The sequence below is a fragment of the Sinocyclocheilus anshuiensis genome, unplaced genomic scaffold, assembly GCF_001515605.1.
Source record: "Sinocyclocheilus anshuiensis isolate Anshui unplaced genomic scaffold, SAMN03320099.WGS_v1.1 scaffold1854, whole genome shotgun sequence".
NCBI classification, from domain to species: domain Eukaryota; kingdom Metazoa; phylum Chordata; class Actinopteri; order Cypriniformes; family Cyprinidae; genus Sinocyclocheilus; species Sinocyclocheilus anshuiensis.
The window spans coordinates 348046-371116 of record NW_015546040.1 but is presented as its reverse complement, the minus strand read 5'-3'; the positions used below and the strand labels follow the sequence as shown (position 1 = coordinate 371116).

The following is a 23071-nucleotide window of genomic DNA, read 5'->3' as shown; positions in this document are numbered from 1 at the left end:
TTATGCACAGAAAGAAAATCGATATAGCGTTTCTCCAGGAAACCCACCTTACCGCTATAGACACCCAAAGAATGCAAAACAGGCGTTATATTCCCATAGTATCATCAAGTTGTAATTCTAAAAAGCAAGGGGTGACAATTCTTCTGAAACGTAATTCTAATTTTATTATTGAACACAAAGGCTCTGATGACGATGGTTGAGTTGCTTATTGCTGTGCTTTAATTGAAGGAAACAGGTATGCATTTGTTAATATATATGCCCCAAACTCATATGACGTCTCCTTTTTTCCACAAGTTTTGAAAACACTTTTATCTCTTCATGGTTATTCAATTATCATTGGATCTGACATGAATGCCGTGTTTGACACAGTTTTGGATCGTTCCAATCCCTCAGTTTCGGTAACACAGTCTCAGTCTTCTACAGCACTAAGATTGTTTATTAAAGACCTAGACCTGTGTGATGCTTTGCGTTTACAAAATCCAACTGCTAAGGAATACACCTATTTTTCCCCAAGTCACAAATCTTTCTCAAGAATTGATTATATTTTACTTTCATCTACGCTACTTCCAGATCTAATTCGTATTGAATTCCTACCACAAAGTGTTTCTGACCATAATGCTGTATTAGCACATCTCCAGATCAAGACGTCCCGTAAACCGTCCCGATGGAGATTTAATACTCTGCTTCTACAAAATGAGGACTTCCTTTCTCAACTGAGAGCAGAACTGACCGAATTTATCAGATTAAATCAAAACTCAGTCTCCAATTATGATATGTTATGGGCGTCTATCAAAGGCTTTTTAAGGAACAAAGCCATTTCCTTTTCGGCTAGACTTAAAAAGAAATATTTTGAACAAATATCAGTATTAGAAAGAAGATGTGGGGACTTAGAAAGGGAATTAGGTTACAACTTTTCCAGTATTACACTACATAAGTTAAAGGCTGACAGGGCTGCGCTCAATGATTTGCTTCGCAGAAGAGCAGAATATTTAATGCATATTACAAAACATAAATACTATATAGACGGAAGCAGACCAAGCCGACTTCTTGCACTTACTCTGAAAAAACATGAGCAACGTTTTAATATACGGGCGATTAAAAATTCAAAAAATTTTCTCAATTCACATCCCAAAGATATTAACAAAATATTCACGTAATTTTTTGAAAAATTATATACTTCAGAAACGCAACCCAGTACTGGCCAGTTAAAAAGATTTTTTGATCAGTTGAATTTAAATAAACTTTCAAAAGAGGAAGTGGACAACCTTGACTCTGATATAACCTTAGAAGAACTACATAATGCAGTAATTTGTTCAAATAAAGGAAAGTCTCCCGGAATTGACGGCCTCCCAATAGAGTTATACCTGGTGCTATGGGATTTACTAGGTCATATTTGGTTACGCACTATAAATGAGGCCATATCCAAAGGCCATTTTCACAGAGACCTAAATACAGCTTTAATCACCGTTCTACCTAAACCCGGCAAAGATCACTCGGACTGTTCTAACTATAGGCCCATCTCCTTGATTAATGAGGATGTCAAAATCTATGCTAAAGTTATTGCCAGACGTCTACACGAAGTAATACATAAATTAATTGTTCCAGATCAATCAGGTTTCATCACCGAACGCCTGGCTTCTGACAACATCCGCCGAGTGTTACACGTCATCGCAGAATCAGGGAAATTGAAAACGCCTAGTGGCCTTCTATTTATTGATGCCAAAAAAGCCTTTGATCGGCTTGAATGGGGCTTTCTATGGCATACTTTAAAGAAGTTCAATTTTGCGACCGGTTTATTAGAATGATACAAACTCTGTACACTAATCCCATGGCCAGAGTATCTACTGGTGGACTCATCTCAGATACGTTTAATATTCATAGAGGTACAAGGCAGGGTTGTCCACTTTCCCCCCTTTTGTTCAACTTATCAATAGAACCCCTGGCACAGTATGTTATACAGTGCAGTCTTATTACACCAATTCGGTTAGGCGCATCAAGCCATTCTATTTCCTTATATGCAGATGACACTTTATTATTTCTATCTGACTTGCAGCGCTCACTTCCTAACGCCCTCAAAATTATAGATGAATTTGGCATACTATCGGGATTTAAAATAATCATTCTAATCATTCTAAAACTATTTTGATGCCTCTTAATTCCGGTGGCCTTAACTTTCCTATTCCAAACAATATCCTAATATCAACACAAGTTAACCCCCTCATGACCTTTCTGCTAAGCACTGGATTAATTCCTTATTGGAAATACTATATCTGGAACTGTCTTCTGCACGGACTAATTACGCAAAGCCTGCTACTTTATCTATTTGGAAGAACTGGATTTCCATAGTCTCGAAGATTTTGGTCATTTAATCTAAAGATGTCATTCTGTTGTTAATTTTATTACCTTTTGTTTGTATATATTTATATATATATATATATATATTTGATTTTATATTGTTTTACTTTTGTGTTTATGTGGGTCCTGGGGTGCGATGGGGTGGGTGTGGGTTCTGGGAGGGCAATGGTTTATTTAATAGGTTTTCTCTCCTTTTGTTGTAATGTTTTTTTTGTGTGTGTGTTCTATCAAAATAAAAAAGTGAATTACAAAAAAATAAAGAACCTTTTGTGCAATGGAAAGATTCCATGGATATTCTTCATGGAACCATCAATGCCACCTTATTTTTAAGAGTGCATTTTATATATTACCATTTTTTTTCTTCTGTGCAACACAAAGTTATTAAGCAGAACTTTCAATTCAAGCATTGAAGAAATTTCATTGTTTGTGTGAACTATCTTTAAAATACTGTGTTTTCATGTGTTTTCCAGTGGATGAGTTCAGACAAGGCACTGAGTACCAGCCACACACCCTGCAGAAGCTCAGGATGCAAGACTTTGTTAGACCCCAGCACAGTGCTTAGAACGTGTATGAAAGTCACCGTGTTTAGAATTGGTGAGCTTTTCCTTATCAATGAACATTATCTTTGTTGGCTAATATGGCGCCATTAAGTTACATAACTATTCATTGTCATCATCATTTGGAACATGTTTGAACTTTGTGCTCTTATTAAGTTGTGCAATGCTTCTAAAATATAACTGAAGGTCAGTCAGTGCTATATAGCGCCAAAAGCCAAAAATGATTGCAGCATGCAGGAAATACTGAAAGCAAAGTGATTTTTTTGGTAATTTCTTCCAGATGAGACCTGGTGGACAACGTTTGGCTGTGTTCGTACCCTATGACTGCATGAAGACCATCTCAGAACATCTAGTTGACTTTACTGTTGTATTAAGAGTTTCATGCAATATTTGGAATGACCTCACACGCAATATCTGCTAAATAAATGCATAAACAAAATCATATTTTTGGCTTGTTAAATTGATGCTCTACATGTTTATCATTAGTGACCTACGAGACATATCCCTTGTTATTTATGTGTCTTGTAAGAGTTGTTTGGATAAGACACAACTGTTGCTATGCAGCCTGCAGATAAGACGTCAACGTTCAAACTGTTCAGTTATATTACCGTATTGGCCCGAATATAAGACGACCCTGATTATAAGAAGCTGAATAAATAAAGAAAAAAATAGCTAAATTTGTTGCTAGGTGCTTTGGGAAGAAAAAGTTGCTAGGATAGTCTGAAAAGTTGCTAAATTTAGCGACAAAATTGCTAAATTGGCAACACTGATTACATTACGTATTTCATGGCACACTCGTTTCATGCGTATTTGGCGCCACCTATTGTTGTGGGTGTATTATTGACATGTCTAGACCCTGAATATAAGACGGCGTTTTTTCAGACGTATTTCCAAGAAAAAAACATCGTCTTATATTCGGGTCAATACGGTATATGATAACTTACCGCAGACCTCTCGGTCAGCAACTTGTGTTCATGACTTGATAAACAATCCCATTACGATCAGAAAGCGGTCAATGCACTGCAACCAAGAGACGTTGATTGGTTCTAGCTTTTTAACCCTACAAAGCCTTATCATATCTGATATATGAATTTCCAAGGCCTCTAAATTATCAAAACTTTACTGAAAAGTGATAGTTTAGACTTTTCATCAAGTAAAAAGTATTTTAGTATAATTGTACAAACACTTACCTTAAGCTCGTGCTTCACGTGTCTTTTTGCTGTCAAATTTGTACTGATTTTTATAAGTTAAACGTAAGACTAATTGTTCCATTGTTAGTAATATTACAAGATGAACACTTACCGGACAAAAAAACTAAACACTTACTAGATTTACTCGATTATGATTTACCAGAATTTCATCTTACTTTTTGGCCATATAAAAACAATATCACCTTTAGAGGGTTAATCGAACATCAAAACTGAGGTAACATGGCACTACGTATAAGATAAAAACATATCCCACATTGATTTAGTATAAATAATAATAGTTTTTCATTATTATGTTGCAATGCCTTACTTGAGCGTTAATCGCGTGATGTCGATCCCTCGATTATATCCAGTATTATTAAATTATGTTTAATAGGCGAGAGGAAACAAGAAAGTTATATCTGTTATTAGTCGTTTAACTGAACAAAATTCGAATTTGCCGCCTTATATCTATGTTCCCGCCCATATCTACTTTCGCGCCCGCTGTGGTGACCGGAAGAAGAAGCTGCTACTGAGGCATTCTGGGATACTGGCGGACCCAACAACACTTCTACTGTGATGGCGACAAACATCGAGCAGATTTTCAGGGATTTTGTAATGAATAAGATTAAAGAAATCGAAGATGAAACTGAAGAAAACAGGTACAATCCCCGATCTTTTACGCGTGCCGTACAAGATCGCGGTGTATCGCTGTAGTTGTATTTGTGCTAGCCGGTTAGCCAAACATTAGCGCTAATGATCAATGAATACAAACTCTAACGTTACTGCACTGCAATAAAACACAGCGTTTAAACATGTTACGATTATGTTGTGACTGAATTTTGTATTTTTTTTGCGTTAGCTGTCAGTGTTTGTTGCCATGTGTTAGTTGCTATGCAGAAAATACAGTACAGTGAGAGAAAGATGGCAATACTATACTTTGACAAATATTCTATGCTGCTATATTAGTGCCTTACAGGTGTATTTTGGCAATGTTACTCGAGTGTACGTCAAAGAATACTATGGTGGTACCATGGTAAACAGGTTTTTGACCCATGATATGAAGCACAAAATCATGTTTTAAAGTGAGTAATACAATGTTTTTTTTCATTCAGTGTGACAGATGAGCCGCAGTCTGAACCTGTGACGGAGACGAGAGAAGATGGACTTGAGGAAGAAAAAATGAACACACCAACAGGTTAGTCATCAATTCTAATATTGTCTGTGTGTTTTCTGACATGTATTCTGCCATTAATAAGTCTTTGTCTTCGTGGCAGATAAAGTCACGCGTACTGACCTCCAAGACAACCATGATAAAGAGGACACCAGCACTAAACACAGGAAGAGTAAAAAGCACAAAAAACACAAAAGCAAAAAGAAGAAAAAGAAGCGCAAAGAAGGAAAAGACAGCAGCTCAGGCACCGAGTCCGACAAAGAGACTCAAGAAAGGTGCGATGCAGTTCTTTGTGCTTACGAACGACAAATAATGTTGGTATAACCACATTGAATTGACGCTACTTTGTGTTTTACAAGTTGGGTTTAAAATTGGTGTCAAAAGTTTATTGGATAAAAAGTCTTTATTCTGAACTTTTGATCATTTATACCACTGGATCAGGCACCAGTCGAATGTTAAAAAAAAATTGGGGTCTTTCTAATTAATAAAAAATGAAAGTGATTAATCTCAGTGGGTCAGAATTTTATTTTATTTGGACTTTGTCTTTCTTTCTAATTTGCTGTTTTTACCCCCCGTGTTTATGTTTAAAGTGGAAAGAAAAAGAAAAGAAAGAAAAAGAAAAAAAGCAAAGATGCAGACAAAGTGAAAAGATCTGGCTCTCGATCCGAAAGCTCTTCAGCATCTGGTTCTGAATCGGAGTCCGAAACGAAACCTTCAAGTGAAAATACAAAGTCCTCTTCAGCAGGTCAGACGTCAAAGTCCGAGCTCAAAGACTCATGTGGTGTTGGTAAGCCTCGGGAGTTGCCTGACATTATTCCCAAGACGGAGAATTCGGTCCACAAAAGCACAGAAAATGAAAGGCCCAAGGAGAAGAAAAGAAGTTCTAGCAGGACATCTAAAAGTAAGGAGAGCTCCAGAGGAAGACGAACCAGATCGAGATCCCCAAAACGACAACGGCGATCAAAGTCAACCTCCCGCTCTAGAAATAGCTCCAAAAAGAGGTCTCATCAACGGAGAGAGAGAAGTAGATCGAGGTCTAAGATACGCAACAGTCGGTCCAGGTCTCGTTCTGTCAGAAGAGGCAAGCGTTCAAGATCCAGGCGAACTAGATCAAGGTCTGTTGTAATCTTAAAGAGGAACAGAAGGTCTACATCAAAATCTAGGTCTCGCTCGCCAAGGCGTAGATGCCGTTCTAGGAGTAAGTCTCGAAGCAGAACGCAACCTTCGAAGTCGAGGTCCGTTTCGAAGTCAAGGTCTGAGTTGAAACCGGAAACTGAATCGGATCCAGTGGACAAAAGTGAAAGTTCTGAAATGCAAACAAATGTGTCTCAAGACACAACTGAGAATAGAAAAAGTCCAACAGTGGCTGTGAGCTCTGACACCAAGCCGTCTGAAACGGCATCCAACATCTCGAATCCTGGTTTCAACGCAGTTGGTGTTAAAGGATCTTGGCGACCAGTTCCCTTCTTGGCAGAGCCGTCCAAGTCTTCCCAAAAGTGCATTACACCCGAGGTGCCTTTGGAAGTGACCGATGTATCTGAAGAACCTTCAACGTTCTCAACCGCTGCGCCAAAAGATTCACAGTGTGCTGCCAACCCTGAGACGAAAGAAACCAATCCAACTTTAACTTCAGCCGAGACGAACTCGGCCTCGCCATCCAAATCTCCCAGTCACAAAATATCCTCAAGATCCAAAGCGGCTGCGCGATCCGGATCAAAGTCGCCATCGAAAAAGAGAAAATCCAGGTCGTCTTCACGGAAGTCTCGATCGCCCTCTGAAAGGAAATCGCACAAGTCTAGAACGAGGAGCAAACGCTCGAAATCGAGGTCGCCTAAGAAGAAAAGGTCGAGATCTCGTTCGCACGGCCGTCGGAGGAAATCTCGAACTCCGGACAGAAGCAGACAGTCGAAGTCGAGAAAAGAGAAAATCCAGGTCGTCTTCACGGAAGTCTCGATCGCCCTCTGAAAGGAAATCGCACAAGTCTAGAACGAGGAGCAAACGCTCGAAATCGAGGTCGCCTAAGAAGAAAAGGTCGAGATCTCGTTCGCACGGCCGTCGGAGGAAATCTCGAACTCCGGACAGAAGCAGACAGTCGAAGTCGAGAAAGAGGTCACGCTCACGTTCGAGGAGGAGATCACGATCCGGCTCGCGCTGGAGAAGAGGTTTCGGAAGCCGGTCGCTAAACCAGCGGGACCGATGGAAACGGGAACCCAGTCGATCTCCGGTCCTCATTCTCCGTAAGAAGAGATCAGCGTCCAGAACTCAACGCAGCACCAGCAAGACGCCTCCACGTCTTACGGAACTTGGTATGAAGAAACTTCGATGTTCTTTTCTTTGCTTTTACACTACAGGTCAAAAGTTTGGAATAATTATGATAGTTTTTTAGAAAGATTTCTCTTCTGCTCACCAATCAGTAAAAGCATTAAAATTGTGAAATATTATTAATGTCAAAATAACTGTTTTCTATGTGAATAACATGTAATTTATTTCTGCAGTGCACAGCTGTATTTTCAGCATCATTACTCCAGTCTTCAGTGTCACATGATCTTCAGAAATCATTCTAATATTTGCTGCTCAAGAAACATTTCTGATTATTATCAATGTTGAAAACAGTTGTGCTGCACAATCATTTTGTGGAATCCATCATACATTTTATTTTTTTTTTCAGGATTCTTTGATGAATAGAAAGTTCAAAAGAACAGCATTTATTTGTAATATAAATGTTTTTTAATATTATAAATGTCTGTACTGTCACTTTTGATCAATGTAATGCATCCAAAAGTATTTCGTAAAAAGGTAATATGCTGATTTTCAGCTCTTAAAACATTTCTTATTATTTTCAGTGTTGAAAACATATTATCATCAATGTTTTGCTGCTTAGTAAAAGCTGACACAAGTCAAATTTAAAAACAAACCAAAAAATAATAAAATGAACACTTTAACTTCATTAAATTAGCATGCATTGAATTGATAAAAAAGTGACCGTAAATACATTTATAAAATATTTCTATTCCAAATAAATGCTGTTGTTTTGAACTTTCTATTCATCAAAAAATCCTGAAAATATAATGATTTCTGAAGGATCATGTGACACTGAAGACTGGAGTAATGATGCAGAAAACTCGCAAGAATAAATTGCATTTGACTATATATTCACATAGAAAAGAGTTTATTTAAATTGTAATAATATTTCAAAATTTTGACTGCATTTTTGATCATATAAAAGCAGCCTTGGTGAGCAGAAGACATTTCTTTCAAAAACATAATAAAAAAAAAAAAAATGTAATTATTCCATCTTTTGCACAGTACTGTATATGGCATTGGTCTTCTCTCAATCTTGTTTTATTTCTTTCTTTTCTCAGATAAGGAGCAGCTGCTGGAAATAGCTAAGGCTAATGCTGCGGCTATGTGTGCCAAGGCCGGCGTGCCGATCCCAGAGAGTCTCAGGCCCAGATCTATTCTTCAGATGCCCTTGCAAACCCCAAATCCCACATCCTTGTCTTTACCATTGCCAGTGATGTCAAGCATGACAATGAACGCTGCTATGGCTAGTATGACTGCCGCCACCATGACCGCTGCTTTGTCCAGCATGGGTGCTTTGGCTTCCTTGCCACAGCTGGCCCCGTTACCGACAATCGTCAACAAGCCGCCATCTTCAGCCACACCCAATCTCGCCAGTATTGAAGAAGCCAAAAAGAAAGTAACGAAACAGGCGAACAGCTTCAGCATTAAAGAGCTAACCGAGGTAAGGGTTGTGCATGTTCTCGCACTTTGGTGTTTCTTGATCTGCGTTGAATCGACACTTTATTTAATCCTTCAGAGATGCAAGAAGATCGCCGAGAGTAAGGAAGAGATGGCCATCGCAAAACCACACGTGTCAGACGATGAAGAGGATGAAAAGCTATTCGGAGCTTCGCTTAAGGAGAATAAGGGCATCGCGTTCAGTCTCGGTGTAAGTGACTTGACTTGACTTCTTCGTACTTGAGTTTAGGGGTTTGCTTTAATCTTGTTACATCTTGGCATAAGCTGTTTATGTTATAAACATGAATTTTACATTGAATTATGCAGCTTGCTATTTTTATCTATTATATCTGTTTTTTTGTACTGCGAATTATATATGCTGTGATGCCTAAATTAACTTGTAGCATTTAAAACCATTTAATTTCACCAAATATTCACAAATAAAAAACCCCACAAAAAATTGCATTTGCATTTTGTTTGTTTTATCTTTTATTTATTTAGACAAAATGGTATAGAATTGTAATATATTTCTGTAGACATGAATTTTGTCAAATTATGCAGCTTGTTGGGGTGGGCTCTTTTTATGTCTATTATTATTTTAGTTGGTAATTTTTTGTTTTATTTTTATTTATTTAGACAAAATGTATAGAATTTGTGTAGAATGGTTCAGATTAAACATTAATTTTATCTCTGATTTTTAAAAATGTATCGTTATTGGTCGATATTGGATATTTAATTGTGCTTGCGTTTAGAATTCCTTTGCCATCATCTGATGCTCTTGCAAAGTAAATCTTTAAAAACTCTTATTACACCAGCAGATTATAAAAATAATATTTTTGCATACTGTATATTATAATGCTGTGATGCCTAAATTCAGTTGTAGTGATTTAGTTTGTGTTTTATCACTATTGGTTGATATTGGACATTTGATTGTGTATGCTGTTTTATATATATATATATATATTAGTGCTGTTAAACGATTAATTGCATCCAAAATAAAAGTTTTTGTTTACATATGAGTGTGTACTGTTTATTTATTATGTGTGTATATATATATATATATATAAATACAAACACATGCATGTATATATTTAAGAAAAATATGTTTACATATTAAATATATATATATATATATATATAATATAAAATATATATACTTTATTTTAATATAAAATAAAATGTTTTTTATTTTAATAAAATATATTCTATATATTATCTATATATTAACACTAATATATATATATATATATATATACAACTTTTTGCTAATCTAAGTTAATCTAATATTTTAAAAACACTGTTAAACGTCTTTGATTAAAATGATTAAATTGTTTAATTTTACTAAACAATTTTAAACAATATTAGCCAGAATTGTAATATTGCTGTGTCCCTACTTTGTTTCCCATATGGCCTCTTTTCCTTCAGAACTCCTCCATAAAGCCGGCGGTCCGAACCGAAGCGGTCTTTGCTAAGGAGTTCCCGGTGTCCTCCGGCTCCCAGCACAGGAAGAAGGAGGCTGATGGAGCGTATGGAGAATGGGTGCCGGTCGAAAAGAAAATAGAAAAGCCATCTGCATCGAGTTCTTCTGGGACTGAGGAAGCCAGCAAGGACAATGATAGCGTCTTTCCTGAAGCACCTTCTCAGGTAAGTGTTCAGCTTCTGAAATGCATCAGATTGGTCTCAAATAAGCATTTTGTTCAGCTTGGCCAAGCTCTTGTCTCTGGTTTCTAGCCTGTGGACATCACTTTGGCCGTCAGTGAGAGAGCGGTCGCACAGAAGAGACTGGCGGAAAACCCTTTCGACATCAGTGCCATGTGTATGCTGAATCGGGCTCAGGAGCAAGTACGTTTCGGCTGTAGGACACTGGGTTTGAGAAGCTTATATGTTGAATTTTATTCTACTACTGGGCAGAAAAATATAAAAAATAAAGGCTTTTTCAAAATATTCATAAATATAATATTTAAATCATATAAAATGTAAATATTAGATGAAAACCTTATTAAATATTAGAAATGTTGCCTTGACTAAACGAAATATGATTGTTGAAGTACTATATTTACATTTATATTTACACTTATCCAAAGCGGCTTATAAAAATTACTAAAACTGAAATCTAAATAAAGATATATATATATATAGAAATGTAAAAAAAAACTAATAAAAATGACAAAAGCACATAACAAAATGACTAAAACTTAACCTAAAATTAAAATATAAAAATAAAGGCTTTTTCAAAATATTAATAAATATAATATAAAATATTGAAATTAGATGAAAACCTTAAGTTAAATATTAGAAATGTTGCCTTGATTAAACTAAATATGATTGTTGAAGTACTATATTTACATTTACACTTATCCAAAGCAGCTTATAAAAATTACTACAACTGAAATCTAAATAAATATATATAGAAATGTTAAATAAAAAACTAAAACTAAACTAAATGACTAAAACTTAACCTAAAATTAAAACTGAAAATATAAAAATAAAGGCATTCAAAAATATTCATGAATATCATAATAGAGTTTAAATAATATTAAACAAATATTAGATGAACTAAATAAGTGTTGACATATAGCCATATAGAAATATATTTTAAAAAAAAAGAAACAAATGGCAAAAGCACATAACAAAAATACTAAAAGATGATATAAAAATGGAAAATATAAAACTAAAACCTCATTTAAAAAGCATTAATAAATACTGTAAAAGTATATGAATAATACTAAAATAACACTGGAGTGCAGTGCTCTCAGTTTTCACGGAAGCTTGCAAAAGCAGCGCGTTACAACGGAGAGGGAAAAGCTCTGTGTATTGCGTGTAATCACATCCATACAGTTTATGATCAGAACAACAACGTTTGTCAGGCATCTACATCGTCATCTGAGGAGATTACAAAGATTAAACCAGTGTTTTTTAAACTCTAAAACATGAAATGTGGAGTTATCTGCTTTTGCTATAAAACAAACTTTTAATATGTAAAAAAAAAAACATGCTTTCAATTAACTTTAATTTTGTAAATTACCTGTATTTAAGTTATTAATACTCAATCAAAACAACCCAACTGCAGTTTGATTGATATTACTTGGAATGCGCAATTAAAAAAACGTGATTTCTGAAAAAAATAAATAAAAATGGAGTTATCGGTTTTTGCAAATTAACTCTTCATTTATTAATTGTGGTTCACAGGTCGATGCATGGGCCCAGTCCAACACGATCCCCGGCCTCTTCACAGGCTCCACCGGCGCTCAAGTGCTCTCGTCCGATGAGCTCTCTAACAGCGGCCCGCAGGCCTGGATTAAGAAGGTACAGCCATTAATCGACGGCACCACTCGTACTATGATGTTGGACATATATTGTGCTTGACGGTTTGTGTTTTGCATCATATTTGTGTGTTAAATTCCCAAGAATCAAAGTAGACATCATTTCCTCGTGCAAGTTGGCATAGTACAGTCAGACCCTTTTGACTTTTTGTGCTTAATTGAGATTTACACTCTTCTGACATGCGCTCGTGTCACACATGGAGGGTAAAACAGATCCTGAAACGCCCATCATTCTCTCTTATAAAGTCATATACATATGAACTGTCATCTGTGATTGCTTTGCCAATTGGTGTACCCATCCGAGTCGTTGATCGCACAATGATTGTCCGCTTTTCATGAAATAAGCATTGATTTTGCACTGAAGGGTATCCTTGGAGACGGTCTTGCCACTACTGACGTCAGCTGAAAGAAAGAGAAACGGCAAATAAACGAGCAAATATTTGACCTGATCGCCCTGTTTTGAGTCTCTCTGATGAAACCGTTGGGCGCGGTAACGGTTGAACAGGTACACCACTTGTGCACGGTCATGCAGATGTTTTATATCTGAAATTCTGTCGTGGCAGATGCAATGATGGATGGGCAACGCAACTCACTGTACTCCTCTAAAAGTGTCTTTTGAGAGAGGGGAGGAAGGAGGAGGATGTCTCTCTGCTCCCTCCTCTGATTGACCAATGAGGAGAGACATGCGCATCAGGATCCGAAATCTGATTGGATGAGCCAGTGTATGCACACCTGTGACCACACGTTTACAGTTAGATTAATGATATGTATTAATCTTGTACACTATTGTTTAAAAATATGGGGTCAGTAAGATTTTTTTGTTTTTGAAAGAAGTGTCTTCTGCTCACCGAGGCTGCATTTATTTGATCAAAAATACAGTAAAAATTGTGAAATATTATTTAAATTTCAAATAGCTGTTTTTTTATGTGAATCTATAGTAAAATGTAATTTATTTCTGTGATGTGCAGCTGAATTTTCAGCATCATTACTCCAGTCTTCAGTGCTATATGATCTCCAGAAATCATTCTAATATTTGCTGCTCAATAAACATTTCTGATTATTAGCAATGTTGAAAACAGTTTTTATACTTTTGTTGAAATTGTGATACATTTTTTATTTTTTTTATTTTATTCTTTCAATAGAAAGTTGAAAAGAGCAGCATTTATTTGAAAAGTTTGTAAAATTTCTAAAATTGAAATAAAAATAGTTATACAGAAATATTAAAAAACAAATAAAAATGACAAAAGCAGATAGCAAAATTACTCAAATTTTACAAAACATTATAATGAAAACCAAAAATAAAAGGTCATTCAAAATATTCATAAATACTATAATAAGATTTAAATAATCTAAAATATAAATATTAGATTAATTTGTTTTTAAATATTGCCTTGACAAAAAATTTCTAAAACTGAAATAGAATAAAGATATATAGAAATATTTAAAAATGACAAAAGCAGATAACAAAATTACTAAATATGTAAAAATAAAGGCTCATTCAAAATATTCATAAGTACTATAATAGTATCTAAATAATGTAAAACGAATATTAAATGAACTAAATAAGTGTTGACATACTAAAGTTACTTAAACTGAAATAAAAATAAAGCTATATTGAAATATGCAAAAGAAATAATAAAAATGACAAAAGCGTATAACAAAATTACTAAAACTTTAAATGAAAATAGAAAATATTTGTAACATTCTAAATGTCTTTACTGTCAACGGATCAATTTAAAGCATCCTTGCTTAATAAAAGTAATAGTTACTGACCCCAAATATTGAACAGCAGTGTAGTTATTCATTAAAAATGAGTGTTTTATCATATAGATGTTCCGGTCATATTATTAAAGCAATAAATCACTTGAAGTTGTTTGTTATAGTTATTCTTAGTCACTTCTAAAAACCCGTAACTATAGTAAAATCACTGCCTTGATGTGTTAAACGTATTAAATGTACACAAAACACAACCCTTTTAATTTAGCAGAGAGACGTATTGTCCTGACGGCTTTGGATGCTGACCGCTGTGTAACGCAGACCTTTAAGACAGTTTTTATTTCGACTCAGGAGGCTAAATAAACGCTAGCAAAATAGCATGGTCTCTATACAGAGACGCCAAACGTTCACACAACCAAACACAGCTCAGGCAGTCTTACGGAAATGGCCAACTTTGCCTAGATACGACTGGGATATGTTTGGAGCTCACTCTTGACTTGAGAGCGGGATCCAAACTGTTCAAATGACACCGAAGGTTGCATTTGATTCCCGGTTTTTAGTCTAAATGTGATTGGCGCGTCAAAAGGGCCTGGTCATGCACTAACTGCAGTCAAAAGAATGTGTGGGATTTGGCATCCAGTGGGTGCGAGGTTCAAGCTCATTGCTCGGGATGGTGGGTTTGGGACACGGATGGACGAGGGGTGGGGGCTCACAGTTTGACCTGTGAACTCTCACCCCTCTGTATGGAAACTTGTTGCAGGGTCAGTCCTTGTAGCTGCCTCTTTGCCATGGTCAGAGTCAGGCCCCTTCTATTCACGTCAGATGCTCGGCCGATGATGGGGGCCTAGGTACGTACGTCCTCAAGCACCCTTCCTTCTATTCATGTGGATTTGTGTGTGAACTGATGCATTTCTGCCTTGTCCTCCTGTTTGTTTGCACTGAACCGACTCCGAGCCTGAGATCTGTTCAGGACGGTGTTCATGCTTCACCTGCTGAAGGCTCGCACCTTATTACTCATGTGTTATGGAAAATATACACTGCCGGTCAAAAGATCGGAATTACGTTGGATGTTTTTGAAAGAAGCCTCTTCTGCTCATCAAGACTGTTTATTTGATTGAAATTTGTGAAATATGATTACTGTTTCAAATAGCACATGTAATTCGTTTCTGTGATCAAAGCTGTATTTTCAGCATCATTACTCCAGTCTTCAGTGTCACATGATCTTTCAGAAATCATAATAATATTTGCTGCTCGCGAGACATTTCTGATTATTAGCGATGTTAAAAAACTGAATATTTTTGTGGAAATCGTGATGTTTTATTTTTTAGGATTCTTTGATGAACTGAAAGTTCAAAAGAACAGCATTTATTTGAAATGGAACTCTTTTACTGTCACTTTTGATCAGTTTAATGCATCCTTGCTGAATAAAAGTCATTAAAAAAAAATCTGTTTCCACATAAATATTAAGCAGCAAAAACGTTTTTAACAATGATAATCAGAAATGTCTCTCGAGCAGCAAATATTAGAATGATTTCTGAAGATCATGTGACGCTGAAGACTGGAGTAATGATGCTGAAAATACAGCTGTGCACTGCAGAAATAAATTACATTTTAATATACATTCACTTAGAAAACAGCTATTTTAAATTGTAATAATATTTCACAAATATTGCTGTTTTTAGTGCATTTTTTATCAAATAAATTAAGCCTTGGTGAGCAGAAGAGACTTTATTTAAAAACATAAAAAAATCGTAATTATTCCAAACTTTTGGCCAGTATTGTGTATTTATTTATTTATTTCTATTTGTACTTGTTTAGTCATTTAGACCTGCAGCAGGTGAGAAATAAAGGACTCTGCATTTAAACATTTTGCATATTCTTGAAATAGTTAAAACAGAAGGCTGTTCTATTTAATATGTAATATGAATTTAAACCGCTCCAGTTGAAGTGACCTGACGTCACCGAATGAGCCATTCTCTCACTGCTTCCCGTTTCTCTTGGTTTGCCTCTCTTTCTCTCTGTCTGGATCTGTCCCGTTCCACTCAGGACCAGTTCCTGCGGGCGGCGCCGGTCTCGGGCGGGATGGGGGAGTTACTGATGAGGAAGATGGGATGGAGGTCAGGGGAGGGTTTGGGGAAGCACAGGGAAGGAACGGTGGAGCCCATCATCATCGACTTCAAAACCGACCGCAAGGGTAAGAAGAGACCCTGCAGGACTCATCAAATCACATTATCATCACTGAGATCAGAGTGCTGATGTTTCGCTCCACACAGGCCTTGTAGCAGAAGGAGAAAAAACCCAGAAATCTGGCAACATTGTCGTGATGAAGGATCTTCTAGGTGAGTGTTTGATCACAAGACACGTGTGTGTTTCTGGATGAACAATGTTTGTTACTAGATGATCCAAATCTGCTGTTTTGGGACCTTTAGCCTAAAACCTACAGTATTATTATATTTGATACGCAAGTCCTCTTCAAAAACAGTCGTCTGATGCGAAATGCTTCACGTGTGTTTCTGCTGTCAAATCTTGACTGATTTTTATCAAGTCATATTTCCAGATGAACACTTACTGGACTGAAGCAGCTCAGCTTTACTTGATTCTCCATCAATCATGTTTTAGAGTCTCAAATCTGATCATCAGGATCTTTTGAGGAGCGTTTGTTTCCAGAAGCTTTACTTTCACTGTTCCTCAGCGGAGGAATGATCTTCACAAGCCTCCAGAACATCTCACATCTTCTGAGGAGCCTTTATTTCTTCAGCTCTCAATCACTGCATTATATGTTTGGAGCATTTCACTCTCATCTTACTGAGACACATTACTGGAGATATAGAGCGACCACTGATATTTAGATCATTTTATGTCAGTATCTGCTGCACTGTTATAAAGATCTCACTGATTTATGTTACAAGCTTCAGAATTTTATCATAGAAATATCAGCCTCTGCACCAATTTGCATATATGTGACTCTGGAGCACAAAAGCAGTCTTAAGTCGCTGGGGTATATTTGTAGCAATAGCCAACAATACATTGTATGGGTCAAAATTATAGATTTTTCTTTTATGCCAAAAATCATTAGGATATTAAGTAAATATCATGTTCCATGAAGATATTTTGTAAACTTCCTACCGTAAATATATCAAAACTTAATTTTCGATTAGTAATATGCATTGCTAAGAACTTAATTTGGACAACTTTAAAGATGATTTTCTCAATATTTAGATTTTTTTGCACCCGCAGATTCCAGATTTTCAAATAGTTGTATCTCAGCCAAACATTGTCCTATCATAACAAACCATACATCAATGGAAAGCTCAGCTTTCAGATGATGCATAAATCTCAATTTCAGAAAATGGACCCTTATGACTGGTTTTGTGCTCCAGGGTCACATTTTTGCTCGTTTGAGTCTCAGAATAAAATTGAGCTGTTTTTCCTCCATATTCTCACTATATCAGATTATATGAGCCATAAACGCCTGATGGATCAAACAAAAACAAGCAAACAACACTTGTTTCTTTAGACTTTTAGATTTGCCTAAAGGTTCAATAAACTGTTCCATTTAAAAAAATGTGGGTTGACAATCCTAACCCTACCCAAGTCTCCACTCCAGCGGGTTTATGGGAATTTGGATATGATGTTTATTGTGCAGGGAAGCATCCGGTGTCTGCTCTGATGGAGATGTGCAATAAGAAGAAGTGGCCACAGCCTGAGTTTGTGATGGTGCACCACAGCGGACCAGACCACCGCAAGAACTTCCTCTTCAAGGTTAGTGCTGAGTTTTAGAGTGACTATTAAATATCGTCATTAAAAAGGATGTAAAACACACTAAAATAAAGCCAGTAGTTTCAAATGAATTGTGAATGTAGACGTTGGAATATTATAATTGAAACTACAGCTGCACAATATTTAGTTGTTCTGCCATGTGGAAAAACGACAATAATGTTCACTATATGACTTGAATATTTGGAAATAATTAATCATTCTAGAGTGGTTATGGGGATTTTGTAGGGGAGTGCATTTACATAGAAAATAAGTAAAAATAGCTTTTTACTCTAAATATTTTTTTGAGCGTGAATCCTCCCTTTAGGGCTAAACAATTTGAGCTTTCACACAATAAAACAATAAAATTAGTAACAATAAAATGAGTTTAAAATCTGAGAAATCACAGGTGACATTTCCATTTGTTCTCATTGTTTTATAACCCCATATTTCAATATTTTTTATTGTTAAATATATTAAAATAATTTTATTAAATTATGTATTATTATTATTATATAAATTTTATATGAAATAAAATAATTATTCAAACTATTTTTAAATAAATAAAATGACTATTAAAGTACAAAAATCATAATAGGATAAATATTGGTGTTCATCTCTGTCATCATTGTATTAAATTTTTAATATTTATTAAAAATAAATAATTAGTAAAATAATACATGATCTTAAAATGAGAAGTATATTTCTAAAATATTACTACTGTAATAATACTATTGCATTGTAAAATAAAATAAAAATACTATAATTTCCTTTTAAAGTACAACTATAACTATAAATTACAATAATGTTTACCATATATATATATATATATATATAATTATTTATTTATTTATTATTAGTAATTATTATTTTTATTTTTTTTGGGGGGCGAAAAACCACAGGGAGCACTTAAAGCTTATCTTTTATGGACTACGCCTGCTTTATAAATGCTTCCCATTACAGGTTTGGCACATGCTTACTGACTTGAATACATCATGCATCCCTTAATTGAAAGTATATAAGACTGATCTTCATTTTGTGATCTGTTAATGCTAAAGAATTGGTTTTGACGTTATGGATTTGGGGCTGAATGCACAGATGTGTTTGCTGTCAGTCAGATGTGTGTGTGTTTATCAGGTGGTGGTGAACGGATGTGATTATCAGCCTCAGACAGCCAGTCCCAATAAGAAGCATGCGAAGGCGATGGCAGCGACGGTGGCTCTGCAGGCGATGGGAGAAGTGGCTGGAGACGGCGTTTATACGGGCCCCGTCTTCACCGCAGCCACCAGCACATGACGCGCTCCGTTCATTTCACTTCTCATGTTTCCGTTAAAGCAATATCATCTCGATAAGGCATATCTATTAGTACTTTTGTATTTTCTTCAACCACGTCCCCCTTGATTCGGTAAAGCGATGGCCTTTGCATGACAGTGAAACCAGAAAGCATGCGCACACTTCGTATTTGATTAGGTTTGAACCGTGAATTGATGCATTTGACTGAACGCCATCATTGTTTTAAACTTGTAAATGTTTCATGCATGCTGTAAAATTATTTTATCTTTATAAAAATTGTTTTTTTCTTTGCTTTAAAGTTTTACCAGCCCCAGTTACGTCTTTTATTTCTGAAGGCTTGTGTTCTGTTGCTGGCAGAGAACATGTTTTTGTGATGAAACCGAATAAATGGAAAATCTTGTCACTGGAAAATGATGCTGTTTATTGTGTCTGGTTTGCTTCACATGTACCGTTTAGAAAAATTACATCAGTTATGAGGACATTTGCGTTTGCTTTCACTTCACGAGACGGTAGCTTTGTGCAAAATATGTAAAGCTCATTTTAGGTCATCAGTTTCATTGTTAGATTCAAACAAACTGCGGAAAAAAAAAATGCATGTTCTTAATTTTCAATTTGAGCAGTTTAGCAAAAACGTAGTTTATAATCAGGGTTTTTGTGGATCTTAAAAAGCCTTAATTCACTCTTCCACAAATAAGGCGTTAAATTAGAGCAGAAAGACTTAAATTCATAAAGTAACGGCATTAAATGTTGCATGGGCTGCAAAAAAAAAAAAGTATCTTCCTCTGTATTTTTGTTTTCCAATAGAAATATCTAAACATTCTTAAATCAAGATAATTTACTTGCGCTGCAAATGTAAAATGACTTGAAAATTGGAAACTCTTCCACAAATAAGGCGTTAAATTAGAGCAGAAAGACTTAAATTCATAAAGTAACGGCATTAAATGTTGCATGGGCTGCAAAAAAAAAAAGTATCTTCCTCTGTATTTTTGTTTTCCAGTAGAAATATCTAAACATTCTTAAATCAAGATAATTTACTTGTGCTGCAAATGTAAAATGACTTGAAAATTGGAACAAAATTGAGTTTATGCTTAAAACGGGGGCAAATATGTCAATGGGGAATGAAAACTTGTTTTTCCTTGATTTTTGAGCCTGTTGTCAGATTTGTTCTTGTAATCATAAACTTCATTTTCTGTCAAAAAAAAATCACTTCAAAGAATTTTGCATAACATATATATATATAAAGCTTCACATTAGTAGATCTACACAGGCTTTGATTTTCCTGAGCCCTATTTTGCGTTATGCTTTAATGATCAGGTACACAAAAATACTCTTAAGAACACAGAAAAATTAACAGCACCATTTACAGCTATAGAAATTAATAGCACCATATTTAAAGGTTCAAGAGATTTATATAAAACAAATTACAAACTGTCCCCATTTCAGTGTTTTTCAGAGAAAATATGAGCTTAGTTATTAAAATCATGACGGAGCTCTTTCTGGAAAAAAAAAAAAAACTTTTTCTCAAGTTTTAAAACTATGAATAGAGGAAGATATAGTATATTTATAGGATATTTGTCACCCTGCAGCACAAAAGCAGTCTTAAGTCGCTGGGATATATTTGTAGCAATAGCCAAAAATACATTGTATGGGTCAAAATTATTGATCTTTCTTTTATGCCAAAAATCATTTGGATATTAAGTAAAGATCATGTTCCATGAAGATATTTTGTAAATCTACTGTAAATATATCAAAACTTAATTTTTGATTAGTAATATGCATTGCTAAGAACTTCATTTGGACAACTTTAAAGATGGTTTTCTCAATATTTAGATTTTTTTGCACCCGCAGATTCCAGATTTTCAAATAGTTGTATCTCAGCCAAATATTGTCCGATCCTAACAAACCATACATCAATGGAGAGCTTATTTATTCAGCTTTCATAAGATGAATGATCGATCTCAGTTTCGAAAAATTGACCCGTATGACTGGTTTTGTGGTCCTGAGTTACATATAGGTTTTTAAGCTATCAAGATGAAGCATCAAATAGTATTAAGTACTGTAAATAAACAGCAGTGCTCTACAGATAAGACAAAAGTATATATAAAAATACATCATATCTGGTTGAACTACTTGTAGATTTTCACAGCTCACAAAATCAGCTGTTTGCCTGGAAATGTCTGAAACTTGAAACCTTTCAATGGTTTTCTCTTGACGACTCAGATTCTTCCAAATACCAGCAATAAACCCAGAACGACGGCAGTAACGAGCAGAACTCCGCTGATGAGACTGATGCGGATCCAGGGAACCTCATCCCAGAAGAGCTCCAGAGGTTGACCTGAGACTGAGAGGAACGTCTCACATTAAACACAGCACTCAAACTGAGGAAGATGTTCAGGCTAAAGCTTCATCTCAAGCTGTACATCAGACTGAGCTGCTGCTGTTTGCAGTTTAGAGAGTTTGTGGCCTTTGATCTTTTGAAAGACAGAACTCAGAAAAAGCATTTAATCATAATAATACGACAATAATAATAAAATTAAATATATAAATAATATCCAGATAACACACACACACGCACGCACACACACACACCACACACACACCACAGACGCACACACACACCACACACTCACACACACACACACACACACCACACACCACACACACACACTTTAATGGTCTGTTCTTCATACTAAATGATCATATACTACAGACATGGAATGTGGTGTTCAGTTTGCATGGACTACCTCAAAAACTATGTTTATAATTTATACATAACTCCTTCAAATGCATAAATGTGTTTTGAGTGTTTATTATTATTATAGTAAAACAGAAACAAACTCAGTTCTTACCAGAATCAGTGTCTGTCTCAGTGACTGACGTATCTGTCATCACAAGAAATAGAGTTGAAAGAGAAAAACACAGACTAAAATGAATAAAACTACCAAATTATAATATATAATACTAAATTCATAACTTAAACTATTAAAAAGTACGACAAAATGATTAAAACACTAACTAAAATTAAAATAGAAATGGGGGGTGGGGGGGACAATTTAAAATATTAAGAAAAACTTTAATAACATCCCAGGGATATGCAAATTACATTTATAAATGACTCTCTGAATGCATAAATGTGTGTCAGTGTTTATTATTATTTCTACTACAGTCAAACAGAAATAAACTCAGTTCTGACCAGAATCGGTGGCTGTCTCTGTGACTGATGTATCTGTCGTCACTAGAAGAAGAGTTGAAAGAGAAAAATTAATAAAACTGCTAAATAATATGTATAATAATAAATGAAATATAGATACAATACCTAGATAACACACACATGCACAGAGGTGGACAGTAGTGAAGTATTTTTTACTCTGCTTTAAAAGTACTTTTCAAGTGTCAGTACTTTATCAGTGCTTTTCTTTGAAAAACTTTACTTCACAACATTCCAAAGCATAATATTGTACTTTTTACTGCGCTATGGTTCATATTAAATATCATTTAATACTTAATTACATTAGAAATCTATTATTTTCTTACTTTTACTCAAGTAAAAGTAATTAAAAGATTTACTTGAGTACAAGAAATAACTACATTTTTAATGTTCTTAAGTATGAAAGGTAAAACAAACAACAACTTTTATTTATGAAATGTTGTGCAGTAAAAATTATGGCATTATGCTTTGGAATGTAGTGAAGTAAAGTTTTCCAAATAAAAACACTACAGGAAGAAACTACAGGTACTTTTTCAATTTACTTGAGTAAAGTAAAAATACTTCACTACTGTCCACCTCTGCGTGACATGCATATACTCACCAGAATGAGTGTCTGTCTCAGTCACTGACGCGTCTGTCATCACTAGAAATAGAGCTGACAGAGAAACACAGATACAACCGAGATTAGATTAGACAGCAGCAGCAGTGTGACATTAAACAATCAGTCAGGACAGGTGAGGAGGTGTGTGTGTGTGTGTGTG

General features: G+C 35.4%; 2 protein-coding genes across 4 annotated transcripts in view; one reads left to right on the top strand and one right to left on the bottom strand.

The window, feature by feature from the left end:
• Positions 1-4613: 4613 nt before the first annotated feature.
• Positions 4614-19504, top strand: LOC107698912 (protein SON-like). 3 transcript variants are annotated; one of them, XM_016500048.1, is made up of 14 exons: positions 4614-4761; positions 5215-5297; positions 5377-5548; positions 5864-7012; positions 7200-7579; positions 8636-9018; positions 9094-9225; positions 10440-10658; positions 10746-10856; positions 12204-12320; positions 16100-16247; positions 16327-16392; positions 17700-17815; positions 18947-19504. In XM_016500048.1, the coding sequence occupies exons 1-14, from the start codon at positions 4679-4681 to the stop codon at positions 19103-19105; spliced, it is 3318 nt and encodes a 1105-aa protein (XP_016355534.1). In that variant the 5' UTR covers positions 4614-4678; the 3' UTR covers positions 19106-19504. The 3 variants fall into 3 exon arrangements, with proteins under 3 accessions (XP_016355534.1, XP_016355533.1, XP_016355535.1); XM_016500047.1 differs by having other exon boundaries at positions 5864-7018; positions 7206-7579; XM_016500049.1 differs by lacking the exons at positions 16100-16247; positions 16327-16392; positions 17700-17815; positions 18947-19504 and adding an exon at positions 14814-15111 and having other exon boundaries at positions 5864-7018; positions 7206-7579.
• A 1814-nt stretch (positions 19505-21318) lies between these two features.
• LOC107698894 (uncharacterized) overlaps positions 21319-23071 on the bottom strand; it is a 6724-nt gene continuing 4971 nt past the window's right edge. The window contains exons 4-6 of the mRNA XM_016500029.1: positions 22912-22965; positions 21952-21984; positions 21319-21437 (exon numbers count right to left, since the gene is read on the bottom strand). Of these exons, the coding sequence (XP_016355515.1) occupies positions 21319-21437; positions 21952-21984; positions 22912-22965 (206 nt within the window). The remainder of the gene's footprint in view (positions 21438-21951; positions 21985-22911; positions 22966-23071) is intronic.

Excerpts from the sequence above, each read along its gene's own strand:
- LOC107698912 (XM_016500048.1), top strand. The coding sequence starts at position 4,679 with ATGGCGACAAACATCGAGCAGATTTTCAGGGATTTTGTAATGAATAAG. Across the intron at positions 16,393-17,699 it reads CGTGATGAAGGATCTTCTAG|GGAAGCATCCGGTGTCTGCT; the intron begins GTGAGTGTTTGA and ends TTTATTGTGCAG. Across the intron at positions 17,816-18,946 it reads GCAAGAACTTCCTCTTCAAG|GTGGTGGTGAACGGATGTGA; the intron begins GTTAGTGCTGAG and ends TGTGTTTATCAG.